This window comes from Sciurus carolinensis, chromosome 5 (assembly GCF_902686445.1).
Source record: "Sciurus carolinensis chromosome 5, mSciCar1.2, whole genome shotgun sequence".
Classification (NCBI taxonomy): domain Eukaryota; kingdom Metazoa; phylum Chordata; class Mammalia; order Rodentia; family Sciuridae; genus Sciurus; species Sciurus carolinensis.
This window is the reverse complement of record NC_062217.1, coordinates 151,633,240-151,655,349: the sequence shown is the minus strand read 5'-3', so window position 1 is coordinate 151,655,349 and position 22,110 is coordinate 151,633,240. Positions and strand designations below refer to the sequence as shown.

At 35.6% G+C, this 22,110-nt stretch overlaps 1 protein-coding gene across 10 annotated transcripts in view; it reads left to right on the top strand.

Annotated features, from left to right (window-relative positions):
* Pcgf6 (polycomb group ring finger 6) overlaps positions 1-22,110 on the top strand; it is a 43,213-nt gene that overhangs the window by 1,113 nt on the left and 19,990 nt on the right. For 7 of the 10 annotated variants that reach the window (XR_007108833.1, XR_007108831.1, XR_007108832.1 and 4 more), the window contains exons 2-8: positions 504-603; positions 694-790; positions 1,792-1,847; positions 1,945-2,004; positions 2,835-2,943; positions 11,144-11,171; positions 18,770-18,868. Coding sequence is in view for 7 of the 10 variants with exons in the window: in XM_047553873.1 (XP_047409829.1) it covers positions 504-603; positions 694-790; positions 1,792-1,847; positions 1,945-2,004; positions 2,835-2,943; positions 11,144-11,171; positions 18,770-18,868 (549 nt within the window). In the remaining 3 variants the exon portion in view is untranslated. Of the gene's footprint in view, positions 1-503; positions 604-693; positions 791-1,791; positions 1,848-1,944; positions 2,005-2,834; positions 2,944-11,143; positions 11,172-16,859; positions 16,947-18,769; positions 18,869-22,110 lie in introns of those variants that run through there. The other 3 variants (XM_047553875.1, XM_047553874.1, XM_047553876.1) reach the window with 2 other exon arrangements.

Here is a 22,110-nt window from a genome sequence, read left to right as displayed (position 1 = left end):
TGAGATGTAATTTAAATTGTTTTGTTTTTGAGACTGTTCTCACTATGTTGCCCAAGCTGGCCTCCAGCTTTCATACACAAGACCTTCCTGCCTCAGCTTCCAAAGTACCTGGGAATACAGACACAGACCACCCTGCTGGTTTCAAAATTTGAGAAGGCAGTTGGGCACAGGCCTGAAATCCCAGCTGCTGGGGAGGCTGAGGCAGGAGGATGCAAGTTAGAGGTCAACCTCAGCAAATTAGTGAGGCCCTAAGCAACTCAGTGAGACTCTGTTTTAAAAGAAAAAAAAAAAAAAAAAAGAAAAGGGTTGGTGATGTAGAGCAGTGGTAAAGTGGCCACTGGGTTCAATCCCCAGCACGCACGCACACAAGTTTGAGAAGGCAGGAAGATAAATGAAATTTATTTATTTTAATGTATTAAATTATGTATGTGTTTATTTGGGGAGGAAAAGAATTTGAGAAGGCAATGACTTGTATTTTAAAACTATTTCCTTTGCATTTACAGCGCCTGATTAATCTTGCTGAGTTGACACCATACATCTTGTGTTCCATTTGCAAAGGTTACTTAATAGATGCAACTACCATTACAGAATGTCTTCATACCTGTAAGCACACAGTTCACATTTCTAAGTAACATCTTCAATTTTTGAAATGTTTTTAAAGGATCCTAATTTAAACACTTTTTTTTTCAACAGTTTGTAAAAGCTGCATTGTGAGACATTTTTACTATAGCAACAGATGTCCAAAGTGCAACATAGTTGTACATCAGACACAACCACTTTACAATATAAGGTAAGAAGAATATATATGCAACAATTGTTTTAAATGTACTTTTTCTGAAAGCTTGAAGTTGTGTAGTTGGGAATACATTTTTTTACTCCCTCAAAACTAGAAGAAAGAGAGGGGTGGGAGGGGTGGGGGGGAAGGAAAAAAATAATCAAACAACATTGCCCTATGTAAATTTATGATTACACAAATGGTATGCCTTGACTCCGTGTACAAATAGAGAAACAACATGTATCCCATTTGTATACAATAATTAAAAAAAAAATAAATAAATAAATAAAGGAAGAAAAAAAAAAAAAAAACTAGAAGAAAGAGAGCTATATATTCTTTTAAGAGATGTGTATAGAGTAGAGCACTTACTATGTACCAGGCACTGTGGTATCTACTGGGATTTGGAAAGAGAGGGAGAAAAAATAGGAAAAGAAAAAGAAAAACAATCCTCTTTTCTTGAGGTTTTTAATCTCATCATGTAAGTTTATGGGGCTAGTTTAGTCTTACCATTTTTATCATACAGTATTTAGAATTTGTTTTAAAAATAATACCTGAAACAACTGGTCTCTTTAGTACAACCTGTCTTGTTATAGATCATTCTGGTTTATGAACCAAGTTTTCAATGAATGCTCAATTTCCTAAGAGAAGAAAAATACTAAAAGTAGATTAGTTTCATTTTCTCGGCAAATGCTATTAAGTTTTTATTACCTTGATAGAAGAGTGTTTTGCAGATGATACACAGAAGTTAAAAATATAGTCTCTGCCCTCAAGCTCACATTCTTATTGAGGGAATAACATTAAAACACAAGGAACAATTTAAGAATCTTATGAGTTCTTGTGACTAATAAATTGAGGTTCTCCTTGGTGAGTTAGGTCTCAGGAGCTTTGAGTGCAACCTAAAAGTAACTTGCCACTGAAGAAGGAGATACCCATTCCCCTGGGAAAACACTTAACTCACTGTACAAAAATGCATTTTTCTGAATTCTGAGGTATTCTCCATCCTTTCCTTTTATTAGGTTGGACCGACAATTACAAGATATAGTGTACAAATTAGTGATCAATCTAGAGGAAAGTAAGTTTCTTTTATTACATAGTTGTGAATCCCAGCATCTCTGACTCTGCTAGTTACATTTTAAGTGTAATTTAGTTTGTGTTTTATCATTTTTTAGGAGAAAAAAAGCAAATGCATGATTTCTATAAAGAAAGAGGTCTAGAAGTACCTAAACCTGGTAAGTTTGGGTGTATACCGTAATGTATTTATAGATTAAGAAATACTAATTTAAAATCCATGCCCTTTGAGGTACTTTTTGGGGATAGCTAGTTATTATGTGATGAGAGAGAACTGTTTTGAGGGTAGTGCTACAGTGTAACCCAACTTAATTGTTCATAAGAATATAAGAACTAGGGGGTGCAGGCCTTGAAGCTAGATTTTCTGAATTCACTCCTAGCTCTATCACTTTACTAGGTTACTTTAGCAAGTTACTTCAATGCCGCAGTTTCCTCACCTTTTAATAGGAGTTATAGAAGCATTTCATTAAAAAAAAAATTCAGTAATACAAGCACTTAATACAGTGCCTGGCACATAGTAACTGCTCAAACATTAGTTTTTATGGTGCTGGTAATGTTACACACAGTATAGAAGTCAGATAGATTTGGATTTAAATCGTTTTGACTTAAGGCAAATTGCTTAATCTACTAAGCTTCAGTTTTTTTATCAGTTAAAAAAAAAAAAAGAAATACATGTAAAGTGCTAAGCATGAGCCCTGGCACATAGTAGTGTTAAGTGTTAACCTACAAATGTGTTTGCTTTTCTGATGAACTCTCTGTGGCCCTAATAAACCAGCCACACACTTCAGCCTTCCATTGTGGAGTGGGCCCTTGGCTTGCTGCTAATCTTGCTGCTTTTGACATAGTAGTTAATACTATTAATGAAAGGAATATTGAGTGCTTTATGACATTTTAGTCAACACAGTTCTAATACCACATAATTTTTTTTTGAAATATCTTAATTTATGAAATTTTTATCCTAAATCAGCTTTTTTGTTTGGCTATCAAATAGCTATTCCACAGTCAGTCCCTTCGAGCAAAGGAAGAACTAAGAAAGTCCTAGAATCAGTGTTTCGTATTCCACCTGAACTTGATATGTCTTTATTACTGGAGTTCATTGGGTGAGTACCTTAAAAGTCTACCTTTTGATCTTAACATAGAGATTTTTTAAGTCCCAACAATTATGAAGTTATTCTAAACTCAGGTGAAATCAAGTTTTTCTGATATCCTTTTAAAAATTAATTATGGAGCTGGGCACAGTGGTGCATGCCTAGAATCCCAGTGGTTTGGGAGGCTGAGGCAGGATTATCTCAACTTCAAAGCCAGCCTCAGTAATTTAGTGAGGCCCTAAGCAACTGTCTCAAAATAAAAAATAAAAGAAGGACTGGGATGTGGCTTAATGGTTAAGCACCCCTGGGTTCAATCCTTGGTACCAAAAATAATAATAAAAATTATGGAGCTGGGTGTGATGACACACTCCTATAATCCAAGTTACTATGAAGGCTGAGGCAGGAGGATCACAAGTTTAAGGCCATCCTCAGCAATTTAGCAAGATCATATTTCAAACAATAAAAAGGACTAGAGATATAGTTTAGTTACAAAGTGCCCCTCTGTTTAATCCCTAGTACCTAAATAAATAAAAATAAATCAATTAAATATGGAATAGTTAAGATTTAAAAAAAGGTATAAATAGCACAGTAACCATGGATATCTTCATCATCTGGCCTAGAAATAAACCATTAGGCCAGGTGTGGTGGCACATTCCTATAATCCCAGCAACTCTGGAGGCTGAGAAAGGCTGATTGCAAGTTCAAGACCAGCCTCAGCAGCTTAGAGAGGCCTTGAGCAACTTAGACTTTTCTAAAAAGAGAGAGAGGGAGAGGGTGGAAGGGTGGAAGGGCTGGGGATGTGGCTCTGTAGTTAAGTGCCCCTGGGTTCAGTCCCTGGCACCAAAAAAAAAAAAAAAAAAAGAGAGAGAGAGAGAGAGAAACCATTAGTAATATAGGTATGATGGCTACCTCTTCTGTTCATTCGTCCCACTCAAAACTCTCAGAAGTTAATAACACCTTTCCTAAAAATAGTGTTTGTCATCATTTTTTCATTGGTTTACCAAATATGTATCCTTTCTTAACAACGTATAGAATTGTTTTTGCCAGTTTAAAAACTTTAAATTGTATACTGTGTTTTTCAACCTGCCTTTTTTTTTTTCACTCAATTTTGTGAATCAACCATGTTAGAAAGTATAATTCTAGTTCATTTGTTTTCAGCAGTGTCTGATAATCCATTAAAATGAATATGTCATCATCTACCTTTTCTTGTAGTGTTGAACAGATCTTTTTTGTGCATATGTGAGATAGTTCTCTAAGGGTATAGATCTGCTGAGTCTTAGGTTGTATTTTTCCTCAATTTTATTTGATTTTGCCAAATTATTTTCAAAAGTAGTTAGGTATCTTTCTAATTCAAATAAATTGCTTCAAACACTGTAGCATATGGTATATTCCTTTATAGTGCAGCTTTGTAAAACAGACTTATCATAGTCATAGAGTTGGCATGTATCAAACTGTAGTTCTCAGATATTGTACTTATATAACTCACAGAATAAAATAAAATGCTTTTCTTAGAAATATCTGTATTTCCCAATTTGTGTCATTGGTGACTGTTTTACTTCTCAGTCAGTTCCTCCTTATAACTCTATGCTGCCTGTATCATTTATTTTAATATCTAGTGTATTATGTTGTATTTATCTCCTCCTCTGCTTATCTTGTATTCTCAATTTAAAAATGCTTAAGAGGGACTGGGATTTGGGACTGTGGCTCAGTGGCAGAGCGCTTGCCTACCGCATGCAAGGCACTGGGTTCGAGTCTCAGCACCACATATAAATAAATAAATAAATAAATAAAATAAAGGTCCACTGCCAACTAAAAAAAAATGTATTAAAAATAAATAAATAAAAATGCTTAAGAGGCAAGATACTTTACTTACGCCCTGCTCCACCCCTGAATCTCTTATAAGTGGTGGTTGATGATAATGAAATAAAGATCTCTGGAGGAATTAGAAGAAACTGTGTGGGCTGGGGAGATAGCTCAGTTGGTAGAGTGCTTGCCTCACAAGCCCAAGGCCCTGGGTTCAATCCCCAGCACCGCAAAAAAAAAAAAAAAAATGTGTTTCAACCTAACCAGGTTAAGGAAACTAGTTAAATAAGGGTATACTCATACATGAATATGTGCTATTATAATGTTTGTACTTGTGGAACAATTTCTAACATGTATTGAGTAGAAAAAAAGTGTAAAAGAGCAAGGCATAGGGCTGGGGTTGTGGCTCAATGGTAGAGTGTTCGCACAGCATATGTGAGGCTCTAGGTTTGATCCTCAGTACCACATAAAAATAAATAAATAAAGGTACTGTGTCCATCTACAACTAAAAAAAATATTAAATAGAGCAAGGCATATATACCATATGTCCATTTGTTTATAGTGTTCTTTCTTTAAGGGTGGTGGGAAATTTCTGAAAGGATGTGCAAAAAAATATTATTATTAATGTTTGCTCTTGGGCAAGGGTGCTAGTGTGTATGACTCTATGGGTAGTGTTTTTTTTTCCCCTCTTGATATTGGGGATGGAACCTAGGGCCTCACCTAGACAAATATTCTTTTACTGAGCTATGTCCCCAGACCTTTAGTTTTATTTCTAAACTGAGAATTCTAATAGCAACTCACGGGTTTTTTGTTTGTTTGTTTGTTTGTTTTGTTATCTGTTTTTTTTTTCGGGGGTGGGATACCGGGGATTGAACTCAGGAGCACTTGACCACTGAGCCACATCCCCAGCTCTATTTTGTATTTTATTTAGAGACAGGGTCTCACTGAGTTTCTTAGCACCTTGCTTTTGCTGAGGCTGACTTTAAATCTGTGATCCTTCTGTCTCAACCTCCCAAGCCACTGGGATTACAGGTGTGCACCACCACACCTGGCTCAGTGTGGTTTTTTGTTTTGTTTTTTAATTTTGTGACTTATTTTATTATCAAGAACATGTTTTTAATATTATTCATTTTGATACATATCTATAACTCATTTTTTTAGGTTTGATATTATTTATTAATTATTTTTAAAATTTTTTCTAATTAGTTGTACAAGACAGTAGAATGCATTTATACATTTTGATAAATCATACTCACATATGTGAAGTGTAATTTCTCATTTTTCTGATTGTACATATTGTAGGATCACATCAGTCCTGCAGTCATATATGTACATGGGGTAATAATGTCTGTTTCACTCTACTATCCTTCCTATCCCCTACTCCTTCTTCTCCCTTCATTCCCCTCTACCTAATATAAAGTAACTCTATTCTTCCATAGCGCTCCCCCCACCATTGTGAATTCTCATTCACATATCAGAGAAAACATTTGGCCTTTGGTTTTTGGGTTTGACTTATTTAGCTTAGCATGATATTCTCCAATTCATTCATTTACTGGCAAATGCCATCATTTCATTCTTCTTTAAAGCTGAGTAATATTCCATCACATAGATAGATACGTAGATAGATAGACATACCACATTTTTTTTTATCCATTCATCTATTGAAGGGCATCTAGGTTGGTTCCATAGTTTAGCTATTGTGAGTTGAGCTGCTGTAAACATTGATGTGGCTGCCTCACTGTAGTATGCTAATTTTAAGTCCTTTGGGTGTAAACCAAGGAGTAGGATAGCTGGGTCAAATGGTGATTCAATTCCAAGTTTTCTGAGGAATCTTCATACTGCTTTCCATAGTAGTTGTACCATTTTGCATTCCCACCAGCAATGTATGAATGTACCTTTTCCCCATATCCTCACCAGCATCTATTATTGCTTGTATTCTTGATAACTGCCATTCTGATTGGAGTGAGGTGAAATCTTAGAGTAGTTTTGATTTGCATTTCTCTTAATTGCTAGAGATGTTGAACCATTTTTTCATATATTTGTTGATTGATTGTATTTCTTCTTTTTTTTTTTTTTTGCGGTAGTGGGGATTGAATCCAGGGCCTTGTGCTTGCAAGGCAAGCACTCTACCAACTGAGCTATATCCCCAGCCATGTATTTCTTCTGTGAAGTGTCTGTTCAGTTCCTTAGCCCATTTATTGATTGGGTTATTTGCTTTTTTTGGTTTTAAGTTTTTTGAGTTTTTTATATATCCTAGAGATTAATGCTTAATCTGAGGTACATGTGGTAAAGATTTTCTCCCATTCTGTAGGCTCTCTCTTCACATTATTGTTTCTTTTGCTAAGACAAAGCTTTTTAGTTTGAATCCATCCCATTTATTTATTCTTCTTTTTTTTCACTTTTCCACTGAGGTATTTTATTTGTATGTATATACTACATTCCTTTAAAAAAAAAAAAAAAAAAGAAAGAAAGAAAAGAAAATCTATTTATTCTCGTTTTAACTTCTTGTGCTTTAGGGGTCTTGTTAAGGAAGTCAGATCCTAGGCTGACAGGGTGAAGATTTGGGCCTACTTTTTCTTCTAGTAGGTGCAGGGTCCCTGTTCTAATGCTTAAGTCTTTGATCCACTTTGAGCTGATTTTTGTGCAGGGTGAGATATAAAGGCTTAATTTCATTTTGTTACATGTGGCTTTCCATTTTTCCCAGAACCATTTGATGTTTTTGGTGCCTTTGTCTAGTATGAGATAACTGTATTTATGTGGGTTTGTCTCTGTATCTTCTGTTCTGTACCATTGTTCTGTGTGTGTTTTGGTGCCAATACCATGCTGTTTTTATTACTGTAGCTCTGCAGTTTGGTTTGAGGTCTGGTATAATGATGCTTTCTGCTTCACTTTTCTTGCTAAGGATTACTTTGGCTATTCTGGGTCTCTTATTTTTCCAAATAAATTATTTTAGTTGTAAATGGACACATCACCCTTATTTATTCATTCATTCATTTATTTATTTATTTGTTTTTATGTGGTGCTGAGGATTGAACACAGCACCTCACGTGTGCTAGGCAAACACTCCACAGCTGAGCTACAACCTCAGCCCCTCTTAACATGTTCTCAAGATTGAAATAATACAGGGTCATACAAAAAGAGACTAAGCAGAGCCAGGCACGTTGGCAGACACCTATAATCCCAGTGACTTGGGAGGGTGAAGCAGGAGGATGACAAGTTTGAGGCCAGCCTCAGCAACTTAGTAAGGCTATCTCAAAATAAAAAAATAAAAAGGCTGAAGGTATAGCTCAGTGGTAAAGCACCCCTGGGTTCAATCCTTAGTACCAATAAATAAGTAAAGAAAGGAAGATTGGTTAATGGTCCATGGTGCTTTTATATGTACAACATGTAAATGCTAAAGAAATTGGGCCCACATGACATGAGTGATATGGCTAAAACTTGATGTGACTACAAGCACAGTAGTTTTTAATAAACCAGAGAGGTAATATCCCACTATATTTTGCATTAGCCCATCTAGAGTATTGTGAACATTTCTGGGGAGATATCACATTTTAAGAGAGACTGATAAATTAAGGTGTAATCAGAATAGTAAAAGGTTTGAAAATGTATTTTATCTGGCAGTGGAAGAACAAAAATATTAGTTAGAAAAGGAGAAAGCAATGATAAATTCCTCAAGTTAGTTTCAGATCTTTAGATGATCATCACATGAAGCTGGGTGTGGTAGTGCACACCTGTAATCCCAGTGGCTCCAGAGACCAAGGTGGGAGGATCATGAGTTCAAAGCCTGCCTCAGCAATTTAGCGAGGCCCTAAGCAAATTAGCAAGACCCTGTCTTAAAATAAAATGTAAAAAAGGGCTGGGGATATGACTCAGTGTTGAGCACCCCTGGGTTCAATCCCCGATGCCTCCCCCAAATTTTTAAAATAGAATCATCACATGAGAAAGATTTATCTAATTCATAAGAACACCAACAGACAAAACAAGGACCAGTAGTTAGGTATAGGTTACCAGGAGAAATGTGTTCAATTTGGTGCAAGCAAGACTTTCTAACAAAGTTGCCCACAAGTAGAATGGGCTCCCTTGTCAGTTAAGAGACTTTGTGGAAGCCAGCATGATGGTACATGCCTGTAATCCCAGTGACTCAGGAGGCTGAGGCAGGAGGAGCAAAAGTTTGAAGCCAGTCTGAATAACTTAACAAGACCCTGTTTCAAAATAAAAAATTAAAAGAGCTGGGAGTATAGCTCAGTGGTAAAGCACTCCTGTGTTTATCTCCCAGTACAAAGAGAAAAAGAAAAGCTCTCTAGATATTCAGGCAGAAGTCGTTTGCCCATATGTCCTGCATTCTACAGGGATTTTTTTTTTTTCTTTTTTTGTACTGGGGATTGAACCCAGGAGCACTTAACCACTAAGCCACATCCCCAGCCCCTTTTTGGATTTTATTTAGAGACAGTGTCTCACTGAGTTGCTTAACACCTTGCTAAGTTACTGAGGCTGGCTTTGAGCTTGCGATCCTCCTGCCTCAGCCTCCTGAGCTGCTAGAATTACAGGTGTGTACCACTGTGCTCGGCTACAGGGATTTGTTTGTTTGTTTGTTTGTTTTTTGATGCTGGGGATTGAACATAAACCTTGTGCATTCACATGTTTTACCTCAGGAGGCACACCTAGCCCAAGAGATCATTCTTTTAATGAATGAGATGTTTTATAACTCTAATATTATATTATAATCTTATATTTATATATGTAATATATTTGTACTTATTAAGGTATCTGTGTTATATATACAATTGTTTCTAACCTGATATATAAATGTATGTTAATATAATATACAAATTATACAGCATATTATATATATAATGTTTATCTCTATATAAACACATATGTTTGTGTCTGTGTGTGTGTATGGTGCTGGGGATTGAACCCAGAGCCTTGCATATGCTAGGTGAGCACTTTATCATTGATCTATACTCCCAGCCCCTTTTATGTATTACTTTTTTTTTTTTTTTTTTTTTTGAGGGGGTACTGGAGATCGAACCCAGGGCCTTGTGCTTGCAAGGCAAGCACTGTACCGACTGAGCTACCTCCCCAGCCCCCTTACATTTTTATTTTAAGGAATACTGTGGAGATAATGCAGTTGTGAAATTGCCTGTTCATAACATGTAGAGAAGAAGGAACATGGGCTTTAATAAGAAATTTTAATACCAGCTTTATCACTTATAGCTCTGTGTCCCGAAGCAAGTTATTCAACCTCTCTGACCTTAATTTCCCCATCTGTAGAATGGGAATACTGACGCCTGATTTGCAGGCTATTGTCAGAACCAAATGAAAAACATATGTAGTATAAGAAAACCTAATATAATGCCTGGCATATGGTGGATACTCAGCACAAGTTAGTGCTCCTTGTCTCCCCTATGACATAAAAGTAATTGATGTAATCAAGAAATCCCTTTGGGCTTCTCTGTAAAAGGCAAACAGTGAAATCAAGCTGGGTGGTTATGTTGCAAGTAAAACAGCAGAAAGGTGGCAGCCTTCTTGTAAGAAATTATATTTTGTACAAATTACTGTGGAGGGGAAAACACATTAATTATAATTTTTAAAAAAATTGTTCTTCAAACTGGAAAATGTTACAGTGCTAATTTGGGAAAATCTAAATATCAAAGATATACTTTTTCTGGAAATTTATTGTGCAACGTGGTGACTACAATTAACAATAATGTGTTATATACTTGACAAAATGCTTAAATGCTCTCATCACAAAAGAAAAAAAAAGTATATGAGCTGGATGTAGTGGTGTTTGCCTGTAATCCGAGCAATTTGGGAGGCTGAGGCAGGAGGATCAAAAGTTCCATACTACCCTCAGCTACTTTGCAAGACTCTCAGCAACTTAGTGAGACCCTGTCTCAAAATAAAAAAATAAAAAGAATTGGGGATATGGCTTAGTGGTAAACCACCTCTGGGTTCAATCCCCAGTGGCCCTTCCCCCAGAAAAAGGGTATGAAGTGATAGATATGTGAATTATATTGATTTAATTATTTGGTTGTACATATATATTGAAACTGAAACAACACATTATACATTGTAAATATATACATTTTTAAAATTTTCAATTATATGTTTATAATGCTAGATGGTAAATAAATAAAATTCTAGCATGTTTCCTATGAAGAATATACTTTTAACTTCTGAAGTATGGATGGTAGTGTAAAATGCTGGATAAAACTGCCTTCATCTTACCACTAGGTGGCAGAAATGACAATTACATTTTTTTATTTCCTAAAGACTTAGGTGATTTAAAATTAGAGTAGACCAATGTTTCGCAAATATTTCTATTCACATTATTTTTCTGTTGTTTTATGACTAGACATATAACTTAAAATATTAAATATTTATTAACTTTGCTCTCGTTTTTCAGTGCTAATGAAGGCACGGGACATTTTAAGGTATTTTACTTTTATTTTTCATTCATTTTGTAAGAACTCTGTAGAATACAAATTTGGTTCAGATTAGCAACCAAATAGAGACTGTCTTACTTGATAATAAAAATATTTTAAAATAAGGTATTGGAGTATATTGAAGTATATTCAACAGGGATCTATAATAGTTTCATGAAGGGAAGAGTTATTAAGTAGGAATTTGTTATTAATTCAGAACAATGGTCTAAGGAAAAAAGTGAATAATTTTTAAAACTCTAAAGCCAAGTGCTATGTTAATTTGGTGATTAACAGAATTTCAAAGCATTTTTTGCATAGTTGGCATTTAGTTAAGTATGAGCTTAAAAATTTATTTACATGTAACATGTTTGACTGAAGTTAACTTGTTGTAACTTGTTATTTCAATCATTCACTGAGATTTTAGAGGTAAGAATGCAATCCTTTGAAACATACTTAAAGTTCAGAGTTATCCTAAAGGCTCAAATCACAGGTGGCATTGTATACAGTGTTAGTGCTATAGTATGAGTTATTCAGAAAAAGGTAATTTCTTTAAAAGGGTAAATCGGGTCTTAAAGTTATTTGGGATTGTAAATAAATAAGAAATCAGTCATTTTAATCTGTTTAGATTTCCAGTGACATTTGTCAGAATTTATACTGACAGTTGGGCAGATTATACTTGGTTGGACTACTGCTTGGTTTTATGAACACAGTAACTTAGAGAAATTTATTAAAGCATAAGAATAGGTAGGTACTTCTGGATAAAGTACATTATAGATGTCTTTCAGAGTTCATTGTGATGGAGAGAATGTAATGTTAAGTCCCCATGATTTTTGGTGACTTTAAATCTCTTATTTGTAAAGTATTGAACTAATGGTAATTCACTTTAGAAATTGCTTTATAGCATTTGCTTAGGAAACTGTTTCATATCAATGAATGTTCCATAATATAAGTAAGAAAATGGCAGTTAAGTTTCTAAATGGTACAGTGGCAGGGTTGTATGATTCTAGTGTTCCCTGAAAACATCTGTGGGATGATTTATGGTGTCTAGACAGGCCAATAGTTTTTAAAACTCATGAAGAAAGAATTGGAAAATAAACTGAAATGTTTAGCACATGTGCATCTAGAATTTTTATATAGTTCCTGATTATTGCACATCAAAAAAAAATCAAGATGACAATACCATCTGTGACATACTCTTGCCAAAACAGATGGGAAGGTGATCATGCTTAGAGATTTGATTGCTAATTTCCCGGAAATACACGGGACAAAGGAAACATTGACACCAAAGTAATAGGTCCAATGTAGATAGTGGAAAACTACTTAGCAAGCAACTCTGATTTTTCACCGAATAAAAGGGAAAGAAATGAAGAAAAACCTATTGATTAAAGTAACTGAAAGGACATGTAAATTAATTTCAATGTATGAGCCTTATTTGAATTTGATTTGAAAAATAATCTGTAAAGAGCTTTTGAGCCGGTTGTGGTGGCACACGCCTATAATCCCAGTCACTTGGGAGGCTAAGTCGGGAGGATTTTAAGTTCGAGGTCAGTCTGATCAACTTAGTGAGACACTGTCTCAAAATAAAAAATATAGGACTGGGAATGTGGCTCAGTGGTAGAGTGCTTGTCTAACATGCATGAGGCCCTGGGTTCCATCCCCAGCATGGCAAAAACAAAACAAAATTATATAAAGGGTAGGAGATATAGTTCAGTGGGGTTTAATCCTCAGTATTGCAAAAAAAATTTAAAGTTTTTAAGACAATACCTCCCAATTGGAAATTACACAAATATCCATCAACTGATGACTAGATAAACAAAATATAGCATATCCATGTGATAGGATATTATATGGCTGTAAAAAAGAATGATATATTGACACATGCCACGGTATGGATAAAACTTGAAAGCACTTGCTAAGTGAAAGACACTAGTCACAAAAGGTTGTCCATCTCTTGTGTGGTTCCATTTATATGAAATATCCAGAACTGGGAAATCTACAGAAACAAAATAGATTAAATGGTTGCCAAGACTCATAAGAGAGAATGACTTAATTTATATGGGTTTTTTTGGGGGGTGATGAAAACACTTGAAATTAGATAGCGATGGTAGTTGTACAACTTTGCAAAGATACTAAAATCCACTGAATTGTACACTCTTATTTACTTTAAAAATTTTTTTAGTTGTAGAGGACACAGTACCTTTTTTTAAAATTTTTATGTGGTACTGAGGATGAAGTGCCTAGTGCCTCACACATGCTAGGCAAGTGCTCTACCACTGAACCACACACAACTCCAGCCCCAAATTGTATAGTTTTAAAGGATTCATTTAATAGTACGTGAATTATATCTCAATGGACATTTATTGATTGATTGATTTTTATGCAGTGCTGAGACTCGAACCCAGTGCCTCACACGTGCTAGGCAAGCGCTCTACCACTGAGCCACAACCCTAGCCCTTGAATTATATCTCAAGAGAGCTTTTTTTGTTTTTTGTTTTTTTAAAAACTAAGCCATGATCCAATAGAAATTTTAAATAGAAGCGTTGTTTATAATTTATTTGGTATAAGCTTTTTGAGAATATAAAAACTGTATCTGATAAATGTTAGTGTTTTAGTTTGAATTGATTACTAGTTATTATGTTTTTTTATGACATTTTAATTTTATTCCCTCAGCCCTAAAAAATGAAATCATTTTCTTCTAGAGAAAAATTAAAATAGAGACAATTGTTGAAATTTGAACCTTACTAGATATTTTCTGATATCAAGGAATTTTAAGGTGTGATAATGATTTTATACTTGGGTTGTTAAAGAGTTCTTTAGATATAAACTGAAGTATTTACAGATGAGATGTTATGTCCTGCATTTGCTTCCAAACACATCTGGGGAACAGGGGTGGGATACGAAATAGAATAGGTAGGATGGGAAATAGGTGAACGAATCTAAAACAAGATTGACCTTGAATTGCTAAAGCTAGGTGATAAGTATATAGGAGTTCATTATACTATTCTTATAGTTTTCAGACATTAAATTTTCAGTTTTAACTGATAATACAGATGTTAGTTTGTAGGCTTATATCTGTGAGTTGTTTCTTTTGTTTTTTTGTTTTTTTTGGGTGCTGGGGATCGAACCCAGGGCCTTGTGCTTACAAGGCAAGCACTCTACCGACTGAGCTATCTCCCCAGCCCCTGTGAGTTGTGATAAGTGTATTTTTCATAAACAAATGATTCTGTTAACTGTGTTTTGTGACTGTATATTGCTAAAAGAGTCGTTTACACAATTATAGTTAAAATATTTCATGTGTGACCTGGGGATATAGCTCAGTTGGTATAGTGCTTGCCTTGCAAGCACAAGGCCCTGGGTTCAATCCCCAGCACTGCAAAAAAAAAAAAAAAAAAAAAAAAAAAAAAAAAATTGTGTGTTACTGTTTATTTTTAACTTCTATATTTCTAATAGATGTTTTACGTATAGCTTTTTCTAGTATAAGTTAGTATTCCATTACTCAAAAAACTGTTTTTGTTTTTTTGTTGTTTTTTGTGGTGCTGAGGATTGAACCCAGGGCCTTGTGCTTGCTAGGCAAGCACTCTACTAACTGAGCTATATCCCTAGCCCTCAAAAAACTGTTTTTGTACTTAATATGTGAATTCAAATTAAACCTAATTTACTAGGATGATACCTGGTTGTTAAATGTCTAACCCTTTAGACCTATGAATGTCATGAATCCTGTTTGCTATATTTAGTATAAAAGTTTCCACAAAGCAGCACCATTTTAACTTTTTGTGTTGGGGTTCTGGCAATTTAACCCAGAGGCACTTTACCACTGAGCTACATCCCCAGCCTTTTTTGTTTTTTGGACAGAATCTCACTAAGTTGCTTAGGACCTCCCTAAATTGCTGAGACTGGCCTCTTTCTGGGATTACAGGCATGTGCCACCATGTTCCACAACATTTAAACATTCTGAAAATTAAACGGAATAGAACCTCCATGTACCCATCAACAGCTTTACCAATTATTAACTAATGTCCAATTTTATTTCTTCTATACTTCCATCCACTCACCTTTCAATAGTCCCTAACATTATGCCACTTCTGTAAACATTTCAGTGTTCTTGGAAAGATGAATCGATCTCAATCTCTCTCTCTCCCCCTCTTCCTCTCTCTCTCCCCTCCTCTCTCCCTCCCTCTCCCTTTCCCCCTTTCTCCCCCCTCTCCCTCCCCCTTGCCCTTTCACTCTCATTTTCTCTTTCTTTTTCTTTTCCCCCTGTGGTTCTAGGGATTGAACCCAGGGGCCACTGAGCTACATCCCCAGCCCATTTTTTTATCTTTTATTTTTTTGAAGCAGGGTCTTGCTAAGTTGCCCAGGCTTGCCTAGAACTTGCGACCTTCCTACATCTTAAATCGTTGTGATTATAGGCATGTGCCACTGTGCCTGATTTCTTTTTTTCAGTATTTTTTAGTTGGGGATGGATGTTTATTTTATTTATATGTGTTGCTGAAAATCAAACCCAGTGCCTCACATATGCTATGCTAGTGCTCTATCACTGAGCCCCAGCCCCAGCCCCATGACTTTTTTTTTTTAATGACCACATATCATATCTTAAAAAAAATGTTACTAAATGTCCATCTTATGAAAGATTAAAATAAGATGGGCAGAACTATTCTGGACTAAAGATTACAGAGATGTCACAATCAAATGCAATGTGTGATCCTTTTTTGAGTTAGATCAAAATAAGAACAGTTTATAAAGGATGTCATTAGAACAACTGGAGAAATTTGAGTGTGGACCTATTTACATAATTGTATCAATGTTAAAATTTTTCTGAGTACTTCCATACCACTTCTTGACAAGTACGTTATAGTTAATTAGAAAAATCAAATCCCCTTACTCTGAAAAGTTAACTGCCAGTCTGTTCAGTTTTAAGTATTTCAGTGTCTGCAAATAACTCTCCAGTTGTCTAAGTAAAAAAAAAAAAAAAAAAAAAAAAAAACACATACGCATAAGAAATAAAGCAAATAGAGTAAGGTATTAATAGATGGTAAGCTAAGTGAAGGGTAGTGGAGAGTTTATTGTATTATTTTTACAACTTCTTTGTGAGTTTGTCATTTTCAAAAGCTTGAGGGTAATGAATTAAAAAATTAACAATTTTTTATTATCAAATATATAGAGCTAGGCTCAGTGGTATACACCTATCACCCCAGCTATTTGGGCTGAGACAGGAGGATAACTTGAGCCCAGGAGTTTGAGAGACCAGCTTGGGCAACATAGTAAAACCATATCTCAAAAGAAGAAAAAAATCTTGATGTTCAAAATTTTGTCTAAATTTTAGTATGGTTTTTGTTTTAGTTGTTAGGTCTTTAAGTTTTCTATTTTTTTTTTTTTTTTTTGTTATATATATAATTCATTGTCGACAAAATGAAGTCACTTGTCCTGTAGTTTGTGACAGATTTAAAGTTTTTTTCATTTTGTTTCGTTTTTTTTCTCCAAAATCTGCATTTGAACCTATGACCCCACACATGCTTGGCTTGGTGGCAAGTGCTCAACCACTGAGATACAGCCCCAGTCCTTTTTATTTTGAACCAGGTCTTGCTAAATTGCCTCAATTGAGCTTGAACTTGTGATCCTCCTGCTTCAGCCTGCTGAGTAGCTGGGATTACAGGCGTGTGCCACAACACCCAGCATTTTTTTTCCCCCTCTCTTTGGCAGACTCTTGCTGTGTTGCCCTGGCTGGTCTCCAATTCCTGGGCTCAAGTGATTCTCCTACCTAAGCTTCCGGAGTAGCTGGGACTACAGGTGTGTGCCATTGCACCCTGCTTCTCATGGAAAATTTTAAACTCATACAGTATTAGAATTGTATAACAAATCCCTGTGTACACTTCACTCATTCATTTATACATTCACTCTTCTTCCTTTCATATAATTTTGAAGCAAATCCCAGACTGTATATCATTTACACATAAGTAATTCAGTTTGCTTCTAAAAGATAAGGGCAGGGCTGGGAGTGTAGTTCAGAGGTAGAGCACTTGCCTAGTATGCGCAAAGCCCTGGGTTTGATCCCCAGCACAGCAAACAATAGTAATAGTAAAACAACAATAATAATAAAAGTAAGTAGAAGATAAGGGCTACTCTTATCCATGTACAGTGATGCATACCTGTAATTCCAATTACTTGAGATGCTCAGGCAGGAGGATCACAAGTTCAAGGCCAGCTAGAGCAACTTAGTGAGACCCTGTCTCAAAACACAGCAACAAAAGGTTCTGGGGATGTAGCGAAGTAGTAGAGCACCCCTATGTTCAATCCCCAGTATCAGAATAAATAAATAAACAAATAAAATAAGTAAATAAAAGATAAGGACTACTTTAACAAACATAGTAATGATACTGGTTTTTTTTCTTACAATTTTTTTTTTTAGTTGTTAATGGACCTTTATTTTGTTTATTTATATGTGGTGGTGCTGAGAATCGAACCCAGTGCCTCACACATGCTGAGCCACAACCCTGGTCCCCTTCTCCCCCCCCCCCCCAATACTGGGGATTGAACCCAGGGCCTGATGAATGCTAGGCAAGGCCTCCCAGCTACCTGAAAATTATTTCATAAGTTTTGTTTAAATCAGCATCTAAATAAAGTCCATATATTATAATTGGTGGACTTATCTCTAATGCATAACCCTTACATACTTTTTAGTTTAACTATCCCTACTCCATTTTGTTTTTTCTTCCTTGCAGTTTTTGTTGTCAAAGAAACCAGGTTCTAGACATTAGGTCCTGGGTGTTCTCTTTGAATTGTAAGTTTAGTACTTGAAATGAAAATGAATGAATAAATTTTATTCTGAATCTGCCCTGCTCCACACTATTTCCTCTTTTATCTTTTTTTCTTTTTTATGAGACAGGGCCTCACAGGCTGGCCTCAAAATGGGCCCAAGTGATCAGCCTCCCAAGTAGTTGGGACTACAGTTGTATTCCACCATGCTCAACATTTTTTCTTTCTCTTCCCTTTTTTTTTGGTGGGTTAGGGATCAAATCCAGGGCCTTGATCACATTAGATGAGCATTGTAACACTGAGCTATATCCCAGCCCTCCCTTTTATTTATTTATTTTTTTAATGGTACTAGGGATTGAACCCAGAACCTCCTGTATGCTAGGCAAGCAGTCTACCCCTGAGATAAACCTGCAACCCTTTCTTGTGGTTTTGATGAGCCATTAAAATGATCCTTACTGCTTGGGAGGCTAAAGCAGGAGGATCTCAGACCAGCCTGGGTAATTTAGCAAGACCCTATCTAGAAAATATAAATAAAATAAAAAAGGGTTGGAGGTATAGCTCAGTGGTAAAGCACCCTTGGGTTCAATCTCCGGTACCACCAAGATAAATAAAATAAAATAAATAAGCCAGCAATTTCTATTAAAATTGCTCAGAGAGGGAGAACTAATAAGAATTTCTGTTTTTCTTTTTTGGAATATGAATAAACTCAAAATTCCTAGTAATTTTTCTTTCAAGAAAATTGAATGAGCTTTGCTATAAAATATACCTTAAGATATACATTTTTTTAAAGATTTACATATTTTATATGTATGTATACATTTGAAAATAGATTTATCTATCTTTATTTACTTTTGTAGCCATTGGAAAAGAAGTTTGTTCGAGTTTCAGGAGAAGCAACTATTGGGCATGTAGAAAAATTCCTCAGAAGGAAAATGGGTCTTGATCCAGCTTGTCAGGTACAGTGCATGTATATAAAAGGACAGGTGAAGGTATGAGATTACCTTTAGTATATTGAGGAAAGAGCTATTTCATTCTTTCTTGTGAGGATTTTGTGTAGTGGCTTAATTTTATGATACTGTAGACATTGTAAGTGCCAAATGAATATTGATACCAGTGATTCCCACTCCCAACTTTGGTCACATTTTTTATTTACTGTTCATTTCATTTTGCCATCAATGACCATCTCTTGGTGTCAGAGAAAAGCTGAGAATATAAGAAATATTTAAGAACTTCTAGAGTCTCAATTCTAGTTCTTTCTCATTTGGTAGTAGAGCAAAGATTACTTATCATCCACTTTTCTTCACTTGCTTGCAAGTGAAGTGTAATAAGCAAGCTCAAAATACTTAGAAAAGTGTCAGGGCATGGTGGTGCATGCCTGTGATCCCAGCAACTCAGGAGACTGAGGCAGGAGGATCACAAGTTCAAGACCAGCCTCAGCAACTTGGCAAGACCCATCTTGTGCCATATCTCAGTGATTAAGCACCCCTGGGTTCAATCCCCAGTACCAAACAAACCTTAGAAAATTGCAGTATCTGTCTGTCTAAGGTAGACTGTGGAGGTCCTCTATGCCATGTCCCATGTGGAGGAGAAAAGAGTTAACTGCCAGAGGAGGATGTTGATGGTTTTTTCTATCTATTACCCAAAAAACTTACCTACTCAATGAAAACACAAGAGCCAATATTCTGGGCTGGGGAGATAGCTCAGCTGGTAGAGTGCTTGCCTCGCAAGCTCAAGGCCCCTGAGTTCGACCCCCAGTACCGCCAAAAAAAAAAAAAAAAAAAAAAAAAAAAAAAGAGCCAATATTCTTTTTATGAGAGGGGGTGTGATGGGTCTGGCCATACCAGCTCTGGCCTCTTATAACTACAACTTGCCCAACTCTCTTTTATTTATAGACACACAGGTAAAGGAGGCCAGGACCGGGAGTAGCTTCTTCTGTGATAGACAGGATAGGGTGTAGTTAGGAGAGCCATCCTCTTAGGGGAAAAATTCCAGAAGACAGAACCATTCCCACCGCTGTGCCACATACTTCCCAGCAGTTCATAGAAACCAGGCCTATATGTCCCATGGCTCACCCTCATCTGATTCTGCTAAATAAGGACAACTTTCTACATCAGACCCTACTGGTTTTGGCAGATACTTTGTTTTTGTTTTTACTTTTTTGCAGTGCTGGGAATTGAACCCAGGGCTTTGCACCTGATAGGCAAGTGCTCTACCACTGAGCTGTATTCTAGCCCTCCCTATTGGTTTCTTTTTTGGGGCATTTACTACTAAGTTACATCCCCAGACCTTTTTTTATTTTGAAACAGGGTCTCACTAAGTTGCTTAGGGCCTTGCTAAGTTGCTGAGACTGACCTTGAACTTGTGATCCTCCTGCCTCGACCTCTTCCAGTTTGTTGGGATTACAGGCATGCACCACCAGGTCCAGCCTTCCCTATCAGTTTTTTTTTAAGGATTGCAAAATATCTCCTTTTGCTCTCAAACACCACCAAAAAGCAAAAAATAAACAAAACCCCTCCTATTCTAGCTATATAATATTTTCTTATAAACTCTAAACCTCAAATCTTATATATTATTGAACATTAAAGATACACATAGTTCTAGTTATGTGGGTCCAGTGAAAATGCACATTTATATAGCATTGCTTTTTCATGAATAGTCAAATTTATAAGAAGTTTTTGTTATTCTCCATTATGTGTAAAATTCATGGAATATTTTTTATCTAAAATATCCTGTTTGCTCTTGAGTAAATTGGTAGTTACGTTAAAATGATTGAAATTTTGTTGTTTTTAGTACCTGTATCCACTCGTACTAAAAGTATATATTAAATCAAATTAAAGTGATCTCTCTGAGTTTGACATGCTGGTTGTATCTTACATTCAATGAAAATTAGAAATAATTTATTACCTTGTAACCATGGCATAATTGAGGCTCTTAGACTTTGGGTTAGAAACTGTTGTTTAAAGACTCCTGGACAAAGCATTGTGAGCAATCCCATAATAGTCTAGTATTTCTAAAAGCATAAGTCAGAAGACTTGCTTCTGATCATACAGGATAACTGAGAAGAAATACCCAGGTCCTCTCTAGGATTTAGATTATTTCCTCTATGGCTAGATTTTGATCAGAGTACAATTTCCATTCATAAGTGCCACATTTGATGATTTAAAAGAGATTTGATTGTGAGGACTGTGGATGAAACTCGGTGATAAGCATTTTCAATCACCTAGTTCAATCACCAATTCTGGGAGGAAAAAAAAACAAAAAAATCAAAAACCCAGAAAATTGATTGCCAAAACTCAAAGTTGGTGCCCCCCATGTATTATTTTTTAATTGACAAAAGTATGTATTAATCATACACATGATGTTTTAAAATATGTATACTATGTGGAATGGCTAAATCAAGATAATTAGCTAATTAGCATAGTATTACCTGTGCTTTTTCCCCCACCCATTAAGTAAGAACGCTTAAAATTTCTACTCTCAGCTATTAGCCTGTGCAAGGCCGTGGATTTACTCCCTAGCACCAGGAAAAAAAAAAAATGCGTTCTTATTAACTGTCATCACCATGTTATTCAATAGACCTTTTCTAAGTTGATTTATTGTATAAAAATGTGAGTTTCTTTTTTCCTCATGTCATAGAATTCAAGGTTTAGAGCATATAATAAAATGATAAAAATTTTGTTTCAAACTTTTTCTCTGTCAACTTGTTAGCTCTCTTACGTAAATATTCCTTTCTTTTTCAGCTACTTTTTAGGTGGTAATATTCATAAATTACTGTTCACCAAAATATTAAAATAATGCTGCAGAAAATTACCAAATATTTAGACTTTTTAATTTGTGACTATAATAGTTTAAGCTTTCTTTTTAAAAAAAAAAATAATTTTTAGTTGTAGATGGACACAATGCCTTTGTTTTATTTATTTTTATGTGGTGCTGAGGATCCAACCCAGTGCCTCACCCATGCTAGGCAAGCACATTACCACTGAGCCACAACCCCAGCCCAGTTTAAGCTTGCTTTCTTTTAATTTTTTAGTTATAGATGGACACAATACCTTTATTGTATTTATTTACTTTTATGTGGTACTGAGGATTGAACCCAGTGTTTCACATGTGCTAGACAAGTGTTCCACCACTGAGCCACAACCCCAGTTCTTGTTTAATCTTTCTAAATCCAAGAAAGGGTAAATAATGAAGTTACTCC